Source organism: Echinops telfairi, unplaced genomic scaffold (assembly GCF_000313985.2).
Source record: "Echinops telfairi isolate 266 unplaced genomic scaffold, ASM31398v2 ScPeMD7_7468;HRSCAF=8506_0, whole genome shotgun sequence".
Classification (NCBI taxonomy): domain Eukaryota; kingdom Metazoa; phylum Chordata; class Mammalia; order Afrosoricida; family Tenrecidae; genus Echinops; species Echinops telfairi.
Genome location: NW_022111369.1, coordinates 10,583,825 through 10,595,035, shown reverse-complemented (window position 1 = coordinate 10,595,035; position 11,211 = coordinate 10,583,825). Strand labels below are relative to the sequence as shown.

Below are 11,211 nucleotides of genomic sequence, written 5' to 3'. Positions count from 1 at the left end.
ACTCTTTTTGTAAAAACAAATTGAAGATGGTTAAAAGCACAATTTTATTGTAATTTTAAGATGCATTATTTTTTCACATTTCTGAAGTAGAAAGACATCTTATAATTTACAGTATCTTTATTTAGTTGATTTTTTTTTGGTAATACAAACAATGGCATCATGGATTAGTGTATTCCACGAGTGTTGTATTTAATATGCAGAAGGTTATGGCAGAGGCTGGTCACTGTCTCCCAGTATGTGTTATCTTCTGTCCATACAGCAGTAGGACTATTAGCGAGGTACATGGCCACCCAGCCAAGGATTGTTTTCTCGGTGCCCCTTACAACAAGATGTGCCACATGCCTAACTACTGGCCCAATGGAAGCGAGCAGAAACACCAAGTGCAACTGCTGCTCTGTGCCTTTACAGGGAAGGTGCGTGCTCCCTCTTCCTCTTCTGCACGCCTGGCCATTTTCTTCCCTCTCTCTTTCCTGTGCTTTCTTCCTGTCTTCTTTCTGGATTATAGATGAGATGGCGGGAGCTGAGCAGCCATATTCATTCATGAGTCATGCATGGAGAGTCATAAAGCAAGGAGAAAAGACATGTGAGTCCTTAATGGTTCTGAGGCCAATACTCGCCTCCAATCGCAGATTGACTCTGCAGACTTCTTAGGTGAGAGAGAAGTAGATTTCATTTGGTTAAGCCACTCTCAGTTTAGATCTTTCTGCTATAGAAGCTGAACAAATATTCTTTCAAATATAAATGGCTTCTGACATCTGTTTTTTCTGGTGGTAATCTATTACTTTTTTCTGTAATGGGAATAATTCTGTTCTCTCTCTACACACACACACACACACACACACACACACACACACGCACACGCACGCGTTTGAGTGGTTGGTGGGTTGAATTCCTAACCTTGTGATTGGCAGTCCAGTGCTTCCCTTACCACATGCCACCAGGACTCTTACCAAACATGACATTTATTAATCAGGAATGTATTGTGAACAAAAGCATTTTACTTTTCAGTATCTTGGAATGAAGACAGCTCTAGCTTATGGTCGGTCTATAAATTCTATATAATACCCTTCTTAGAACTGTCTGTTCAGAGCAACGGAGGGCAGCTTCTTCACGGCAACTGAGGTTTCTTGATAACGCAGAATCTACCTTGTCAGCGGAATTTCTCTGACTTTGTGTGGTAAAAAGTCCTGATCAGATTTCACTGCTAAGAAAATTCTTTCAGCAATACAAGTACAGTCAAGTCTTTTGCATGGATAGCTGAACATTTGGGCCACGAGAAAAACAAAGTCTCACAAAAAGGGTTAGGGAAACACAACACTCTGGTGTCTGGTCCTGCCTTTGGCTGGGAGAGTGCGCTGTCGTTGAGTGCGCACGCCATTCACGCTTTCAACAGCCATACTCTTGATTCTTCATATTTGAGGAGCTGGAATGGTGAGGAGGCCTGTGGGCTTGATTTTATTAATGCCGCCATCTAGAATGCAGATTCTTGGATATTTCATCTTCACAAGATGAGCTGCAAACTGGAAAAACAAAAAACAAAACAAAGGTCCACATTTATACAGGGGTATACCACTGTCTCCCATACTTTCCTTCCTTCCTCATGCTATGAAAAAGAAACCGACCTTAATGTTTCTATTGCTGTCACTGTTGAATCAATGCATCATTTTTCAGTTTTAATATAAAGAAAATAATTAATATTAAACATAATTTATGTAAGCCATAGAATCCGTATGCAGCATTAGTTCTTTTTTATACTTTTGAGTAGGCAACAAATATCCACAGTAAAAAATTCAAACAGTAAGATCTGTCTTGAAAAATTCTTGGTGTTATGGTCACCTCAACATCACTGAAGTTCAGGTGCACTGTCCCAAAACAAGCCAATGAGCTGGTTCTTTGTGGAGCAGCCACAATGAACAGATTGAGACCATAAGCTTGGAATGAATTTGAAGGACCAATCCAGGTAGACTTTTAGATGCTTAGCACAACAGATGCTGAAAAGGTTTCCAAGACACGCAAATACCTTCCTGACTGGCTAATGTCTGTCTATCCAGGATCATTGATTATCATTCTCCAGTCCTTACACTTCGTGATCAAGCAGTCTTGAACTGCTTGTCAATCCTCTGATGGACAGGATTAATAGTGCTCTGAGTCCCTATTTGTGCAGGCTTCCCTCTGTTGGGAATATGTTCCAATTCCTGCCAGTTCCTGCCCCCACCCACCAGCCTCCCATCTGCCTAATCTTTACTTATTTACCTGATCGTTTTCTCTAGGAGATGCCTTTGACCCCGTAGGCATAGGCCTAGGGTCCTTCTTTTCTACCCCTATCGTTTCTTGTCTGAATTTCTATTTTTGGCCTTACCTACCACATTTACTTAAGTCACTTGAGAGCCTGCTGCCTCTCTCAAACTGTAAACTCCTCTACGACATTGACTCTGTTGTATTACTTTGTATTTCTAGTGCTTGTTATATGAGAAAAACCTAATATATACATGTATTTTGGTGGAACTAAAGTATGACAAATAACCATTGTTGGCAAAATTAAGTTATGTTTTTGAGAAAATTATAAAATAAAGATACTTTTCTTTGGTCCTTTGGCTCTTCTACTTCTCTATTAGATATTTGTATCCTGAATTTCTTTTCAAAGATTCCATCAAAACCTGCTCCCAGATCCTTCAAGAACAATGACCAATAAATGCTTCTTGAAGGTATTTGAGCATTAACAGTTGAACATGAACAGTCTCAAGCCGGAAATAGAGACTTTAGAATTTGAAAGAATCAGTTGAGTGGTTTGGTAAGGATAAGTTCAAGGTCTCACCTTCAGACATTCTATTTTATTGATCTGGGCACAGAAGTGTGCATTTTAAAATAAACATTGATAGGAAATTTTGATATTAGTAGTTCATGAACATAATTTTGAGAAACATTATCTTAGGCCAAGAGGACAAAGGTGCTAGTTAGTAGGTGGAATAGATTTTGCTGGAAACTGGGATCTCAGCAATCTTCAAAAACAACTATGTAAGTGCCTCTCAGGCCACCCCACCCCCTCTTCTTCATCATGCGCTGCAGTGCCCTTTACTAGCGATTCACATGACCCAGATGGAAATCCTTAATAGCAATTAATGCTGCAAAGAAATAGCTAAGCTGTATTTCAGAAGATGTTGAGTGATCTAGAAGTAGCAAAGTAGTGAGTTTTCATATTTCTTTCTTTCTGAGCTACAGTCCTTGAAAGCTGAGACCCCCAGACCTGTGCAGGCAGCATCGTTCTTGGTACCATATGATTACTGAAGCATCTTGGCTTCCTCCTCCTGCACGCATCATTGCAATTACTATTTAGGCTTCGCATGTGAGCATAATTCTAAGATAATGATCTTGTGGATAAGCTGTTTTGGTTTTCAGAACAGGAAGTCTCCTGATAATGAACGAGATGTGCTCTTAAATCTGTTGTTGATTCAAATTTATACCTAAGTCAGAGCAGTTAGGTGTAGTTCATATCTAAAGACAGCTAGTCGAATGTTTGTCTTAGAACGGACATCTGTATGTTTAGAAAACAGTAAGGAAACTTTTCCAGACACACTAAAATATTGTTAACAAAATGATACAGGACTATACATAATAATGTTTTGATGTATATAGCAAAGTAGCACATACTTATTATAACAAAATATTATAGTACCTCAAATTTTAATAGAATTGACTTCCCTAGGGTTGGTTTGTAGCTATAGGTTGTACATAAGTCACATGTTCATAAGTCAGGGACTGGCTGAACTTTCAAACATCATGGAAGACAAAAACAGAGTGAAGGAGAGGACTTACTGTACATTTAACGAATCCCTGCTAACCTTTGCTGTAGAGCCAGAGAGAGCCCCACTGGGGTTGTAAGAAGGGGCATGATACTCGGCTGCTGCTGAGCTGGAAAAGGGTCAAAGCTAAGCAGCCAGAAAAGAGCCCTTGGGACCCTCAGGCCTCTGCTCTGTGGGAGGTCTAAAAGGAAAAGAAGTGGAGTACAAAGGCATCGCTACGGTTTGGAGACCCCAAAAAAGAAGCAAGGCTGTTTTGAATACAGAAAGAGAGCAATTATTGAATCTTCTGGTGAGATTATGAGCTCTGCTTCTATGAGCGCGATTCATTTATCCCTCTGCTTAGGAGTTCCAATTGCCCACGCTAGACCTGGCCCTAACATGGAAACACAGACCCCTGTTCCACTCCTCCCTTAGAAACGACTCCCTATCATCTTCAGTCTGTGTTCATTTGTTTGTTCATTCATTTATCAATCAAACATTTTACTGGCACTTCCAATTCGGCGGAGGAGACTGTCAGGGACAATTTGCACTAAGTAGTGTGCGTATTTCCAAAGAGGAGGTTCAAAGCACTTCTCAAATGCACAGGGGTTGGGGAAGCTGGGCTTTTTGTTTTTCTCTTTCATGACTGACTTCTGAAGGGGCTGGAAATCCAGTGGGATGGCCACAATAGCTGCACTGATGAGTACTGTTCTCCCTGGTTACAGCTGGACAGCTTAAGGAGGTGAAGAAGGGCAGTGTTTGTGCTGGGGTGGCTGTGCACTGGGCGGACAGGAAGGGCACAGTGCACAGGGAGCAGATCTGTAGGAAGGCGGGGGCGAATCAGAGGAGCAGAATGAGGGATGCGCTTATCTGTCCGAGTTTTCGCAGCCTGACTGAGTAAACACAGAGGGGATTGCACTCAGACTGGATATAAGCCTAGTGTTGAGACTGCCGGTCCAGCACTGGGAAAAGCCCAACTTCAAACAAATCGTGCATTTTGACTTCTGAGCATTAGCCTTGGTGGAAATGACAGAATGACATTAATAGCCAGAAGCTATTAAGTCCTTAAGGATCATCAGGGTGCTTTTAGAAAACAGTGATATCAAGGCCTACTGCCGGCCAATAATTCTTTTAATTTATTGGGATGGAGCTCTGGCACCAGAAATTTAAAAAAATGCCACCTGACCCTCTCTCACTCCCAGAAAAGTCTAATGTTAACCAGCCTTGAGACACGTTTTATTAGCTAAATGGATTCATTGACATGTCTGATCCCACACCTGAAATTGTTCAAGTCCTATGTGAAGGGCAAGTCCCTTTGCCCTAGAAGGGCTGCTGTGGCTTTGTAAGTCCAAATTATATTTGGGGGTGAAGAGGCTTCTTTAGATTGCACAACCAGCTGAGATCTACAGGGTGCCTTAGCACGGAGTTGGCTGGCCCTGGTATTTGCTAGGAGCATCTCAGACTGCAGAGGCATCTGCATTTCCTGTGGGCAGTACTCTCATTGGACCTATACTTTTATCAGTCCTCTGGTTAATAAGCTCTGGTGCTGGTTTTCATTTCTAGAGCTTGGGTAGGTCCACTTCAATCAGTACTGGGTGACTCTTGCAGGGACCACTCCATTCTGCTTCTCTGTTTATCTTGGATCTTAGCTTGGACTAAGGGACTGGTGTGTTTGCCCAAGTGACGTCAAGTTCTGCTGCAGTAAGAGAATGAGTGGAGGAAAGGGATGTTTGAGCTGCAGCAGAGAAGTGCAGGTTAATAAAGGGCAAGGAATCAAAGAGTTGAGGATAAGTAGGTTTAGAGAAAGGCAAAGAACAAGCTTATGCTGTTATTTACTGGACCCCCTAGGACACTCGTTTGAGAATAACCGACACTAACTGTAGGACGCGAAGACAGCTTTCAGCCACTGCAAAGTCGGGAGGAGGAATACATGGCAGGGCAATCAGAGCATCCTGGTGTGAAATTTTGGCCTTGCGAGTTTGAAATTCATACTGGATCAAGTTCGCATGGATGGACTAGCATCCTGGTGAAACGGAAACTGAAAAGCCTTCTCTTTCCTGCATTATCTGTCCGTTACATTCCCGTCCTAGATAATGCGAAATTTAGGGTAGGAGAGCTTTACTTTTGACTAGCATGGTGTTGAACAAAGAACTGGCAATTACTTGATGATAAACTGTTATAGTAATTTGATCTTCTTGATTTTATGGATGTGGGGTTAATGTTGTGTTAGTCTTATGTATCCTCTTGACCCTCTGGAATGTTGAAACTATGGGAGACATTTATTATTTCTGGCACTGTAGGATTGGGGCTTGGCTGATACTTCATGCAAATTATGTATCTATTGCCAAGAGTTTGGCTAGACAACTCAGATAAGTATTTGAGATGACATACAGAATATTGGGGGATTTTTCCATCTAGAGTACAGTTGTGACTTTAGGTTTACTATGATGGAAGTGCTGTGTTATCCTGATTATTTAAGAGATTTTTGGTCCATGAATAAAAGTGTTGACCAGCTGAACTGCCCATCTCAGTGGAAAACAGAAGAACCGTGAAAATTATCACAAAATAAGTTGTTAGATTCCAAGAGAAGGAACACTGCCCGGTCCTATGTACCCTCAGAGTTGTTGCTATGTTTAGGCCTATTGCTGCGGTCATTCTATCTAACCGTTTCATTAAGGGTCTTCCTCATTTTAGCTGACCCCACTTTAACATCCAGGATGTCTTTCCTAGAGACTAATCATTCCTGATGACTTGTCCAAAGTACCGGAGTCAAAATCTCACCATCCTCATTTCCAAGGACTACTTTACCTATACTTCTGAGACAGATTTGTTTGCCCTTGTGGAATTCCATGTATATTCTGTATTTTCTACCAAAGCCATAATTAAAATCTTCTATTTCACTAATCTCCCTCAATTCAAGTAATTTTGAATTGCTATAATTTTGAAATGCTACCTTTGCTTCAATCATTATTGTAATGGTCTATTTCCTGCTAGCTTTCTGTATTTAGATCTTTGATACTGAAATCATTTAAAGATCTAAACATTTTATTACATAAGGTAGAAAACTGGTTTCATAGTAATAATATCTCAGAAACAGTGGCTACATACTTCTTTAATTTCACTGACAGAAATAAAACCAGCATTTGGGCAAAGCCAAGGAGGTGAACAAGGGTCACCTCCATTCCATCACCAGCACTGTGACAAGTAAGGAGCAGAACAGGTAATTCCGGGGTATTATTTAAGAGTGCTACATACTGGAAAACAGAGTTGTGCAAGAAGAAAAAAATATACATATGGTGTGTTTACAAGAACAGCCATTGCAGGATGGAAGATTTATGTTTATTTAAGGGTAATTACTCTAAACAGTGTCTGGGACATTCAGAATCCACAATCTGGTATACATTAGTCTTGTCCACAATACTACTTTTAACCAAGTACTTCTTGGAACCAATATTTGGGATTAGGAAATTTGATGGTATAAAAGGTTTTGGGGTTTAAAAAAACACAAACATTTTCATATCTTGTTTTGTCTGCTGGCTATAGTTGCTTCATCTTTTACCATTCTCTCTCATTTTAAGAAACTGTCAAAGCAGGTTAAAGAAAACACAAAACACACAAGTACAGTGGAGTTCTATCTACTCGATGTCCGGTGTCAATAACTAACTCAGTCGTTCATTTCATGTACTCTCCCCACTATTTCTCCTCGGTGGAACTGTTTGATGTAAATCTTAGCTGCTATACCAGGTAAGCTATAAACATGTATCTTTGAAATAAAAGGATGAAAACAAATAATAATATTGTTATCACACATAAAAATACTTTAATATGATCAAATATGTATTGAATGCATAGTTACTTCCCCCCCTACTATGTTACTAGTTTGTTGAAGGAAACTCATTATCTCTCAAATTCACCCTAATATAACTTTTATCCACAACAACTCCCTGAAAAATATTCTCATGAACGTTAATAATTTTCATATGTCACACTGCCAAATCCAATTTTTAAGACTATTGGACCCATCATTTCACCTAAAACATTTGACCTTGCCCTCATCTTTTCAAAACTTTCTTCCATTAGCCTCAAGATACTAATCTCTCTTGGTTCTATATTATGAGTTAACTTTTATATGTATCCCAAAACAATATGTTTCGTACCTGTGAATGTGACCTTACTTGGTGACAGCATCTTTGCAAATGTAATTAGTTAAGTTACTATAAAGTCATACTGTGCAGGATGGTCCTCACTCCAAGAGGACTGGTATCTTTGCAAAAGGAAGAGAAAATGCAAGAGAAAATACAGAGACAAATGCAAGAGAACACTATGTGCCAATGGAGGCAGAGACTGGAGTCATGTTGGCACAAACTAATGAATTTCTGGGTCTAGAAATTTCCCTTTCAGAAACTGAAAGAGATAGAAATGATCCCTGAGAGCCTTTGGAGAGAGAGAGCCCTGCTGATACCCTGAATTTAGGCTTTTAGCTTCCAGAAATGTGTGAGTTAAATCTGTTGTTTAAGCCACCCAGTTTATGGTACTTTGTTATGTCAGCCCTTGGGAACGAATACACCAATTGCTTGGTTTTCTCCTTTTACTTCACTACCTTTTTCTTTCAATCTTGGCTGGTGGATCTTCATTCTGGTGGATCTTTCTGACTCCTGCCGCTGGCTCAGTCTACTAATCGCTTCCCTTCTCCAACTATATTCATCCTCTAAATAATATTGCTTAGGCCCATGACTTTAAGTCCCATGTACATACCAAAGACTCTAAATTTATATCGTTAGCCTCTTTACTGAACTCTAAGCTTACATATCTACTTTGTCAACATCTCTACTTAGACACCTAATATGCTGCTCAAACTCAGATTTTCAAAGATGAACACTTGATTCCTACCTTACCCCTACATCCACTTCTCCTGAAGCCTTCCCTATCTTAGGTACATAAATTTAAATAATAGTTGTATTGACTGGATTTTATTGAATTTGTATGGGTATAATCCTGGCACAGACAGCATCGTACTTCAAGATAAATTTTGAAGTGTCCTTTTGATGAAAAATACAACACCATTCCTCTTGATTATTTCATTCCCAGCATAGTAAACCATATGATTTTCTGTTTTAGAATGGTCTATATTAGTCCATTTCAGTTCTCTAACACCTAGGATATCAATCTTTATGCATTTCATTTTTGGTGACTTCCAGTTTCCCTAGATTTATACTTTATACACCCCAAGTTCCTATTAAGTGATGTTTGCAGTTGTTTCTTCTCATTTTGAGCCGTGCTCCATCAGCAAAGAAAGGTCCCAAGGGCTTTGCTCCCACAGGCTTTGCTCCATGCTGTCATTCAGATAGGCACTGCTCTGAGAAGGCAGCTTTCCTCTGGCATATTTAGAGTGCCTCACAAGCTGCGGAGTTCACTCTGGTCCTATCTCTGGCAATGTTTCAATGCTGTACATTAGTAGCTAAGTCCTGAGAAAGAACAGTCTAGTCCTTCTTCTTTGTCTCTTCTTAGTCTGGAAGTTCTTCTGAAACCTTTTCACTTTAGGTGACCCTCCTAGCACTGGACCTACCAGTGTATAGCTTCTAGCATCACAGTGACATACAAGTAACCATAGTGCAACAAACTGACAGACAAGTGATCACCATCTTACCTAGTGATAACAAACTATATGGAACATCACTTTTTACACTTTCATTCAAGTTATTGCTTACAGAAGGACTGTTGGAAGCAAGAGTCAAAACAGACGATTTAAGAAGTCATTTCAAGGAGGTGTGGGAAGCAGGTGAGGTAGGGAATAATAGAGGGTATGATTAGAGAACTTTATATAAAAGAACAATTGTATATTGAGAAAACACCCCAGCCCTGTCTAGATCAAGTCCGTAAGTCTGATATTAGTCCATATGTCTGATACCAGTCTATAAATTCCACTTCAGACTCATACAACACATGCAATGACACTGAATGCAGGAAGATCACAGGCCAGTGGGTGGAAAGTCTTGTGGATCCAGTGGCAGTGGAAACATCTCAGAGGTCCCCCAGCTTCATGGCCCTAGCTCCATCTGCATAGCTCCATGTGGTTTGTCAACAGGAACTTCTTCCAGGGAGACGAAGCAGAGAGAATGTGTGTCCCAACTCCAGGGAGGAAGATAGGAGTTCCCAGAATCCTCAGGAGAGGGCCATCCCCACACAGAGGTCTCATTGGTTGTGACCTGATTGACAGGTTAGACTCCACCCCTTTGCAAGTTGACAGGAGATTATGTAGCTGCCACAGAAGGAATTGAACATACAATTCCTAAGGAATTTAGGAAATCCAATTCCTAAAACCCTTGTATGCACTTCAGGTTAAGCATTTTTCTTTCATATGAATTAATTTTATTTTAAAATTTATGAAAGGGCCTTATGTTTAGTAAATATGACATAGATTGCTTTTTAATAATAACTTGTACTTTCAAACATGTCCTCCAAATAAGATTTATGTGGAAATTTTCTAAAAAGTTAACATTAAAACTAATAGGAAGAAACACTTTTAAATGTGACAAGTTGCTTATAAACAGTTCTTACTCTAATAAAAAATGCTTACTGTCTTATTAGAGGATAAGCATCTTCAGATAAAATTCCACCATCATCAAATATCACCATTTATCAAGAACCATAATTAGCCTGTGGCACATTTTCCTTTGACCTGTGGTTTTGGGGACTGGAATTTCAGCAACTATCATCTATCAATTCTTGTTTACACTAGAACACTGGGAACAAAAAGCAACATGTGCCTAACCCACTGGTCACAATACAGAGTATATTATGCCTTGAAAGAATGTATATAATAAAAACTCGGTTTCAAAACACAGGGCTGTAATGCATGACAGCCAACTTCCAAAGACTGCAGGTCAAGGGGGAGGGCAACTGTGGCCAGTTTCCGATTCATCCACACACATTCCTGTGGCAGCGAGTAATTAAATGGTGGGCTGAGGAGGGCAGGGCGTGTGTGCAGAATAACACATATTGAGACAAGATAGCTCTTATCCTTTGTGAGGTCATGGATATACATGCCAAAGATTATAACATTCAAATGATGACTTAGCAGTTTTTTTCTGGATATTACAAATGAGCACCCTCTCTCTCTTTTGTAAAATGCTTGTATCTTACCACATAAAGGTTCTAGTAGACACGCTGAAATAGCAACCCAAATCGAGATTAGGTATTAAGTATTTCAAAGTCTCCTTTACTGCATCCAACAACTACACTGCTTCCCACCACCCCCTACCCACCCCACCCGTGTTTGGGATATTTGCTTGTCCTGGTTTCTTGTCTACTTTTATTACCAGCAATTGAAAGAAAGAAGCAGAGTACGCTCTCTAATTCCAAAGTGCGCCTATCAGTCCTACCACTGTCCATGCGCCTGACTCACATCAACTCCATTTGCTGGCAGATACGG

General features: G+C 40.1%; 1 protein-coding gene across 1 annotated transcript in view; it reads right to left on the bottom strand.

The window, feature by feature from the left end:
• Nucleotides 1-872: 872 nt before the first annotated feature.
• Nucleotides 873-11,211, bottom strand: part of TBCK (TBC1 domain containing kinase) — a 187,524-nt gene continuing 177,185 nt past the window's right edge. The window contains exon 25 of the mRNA XM_004703452.2: nucleotides 873-1,520. Within this exon, the coding sequence (XP_004703509.1) occupies nucleotides 1,410-1,520 (111 nt within the window). The 3' untranslated portion in view covers nucleotides 873-1,409. The remainder of the gene's footprint in view (nucleotides 1,521-11,211) is intronic.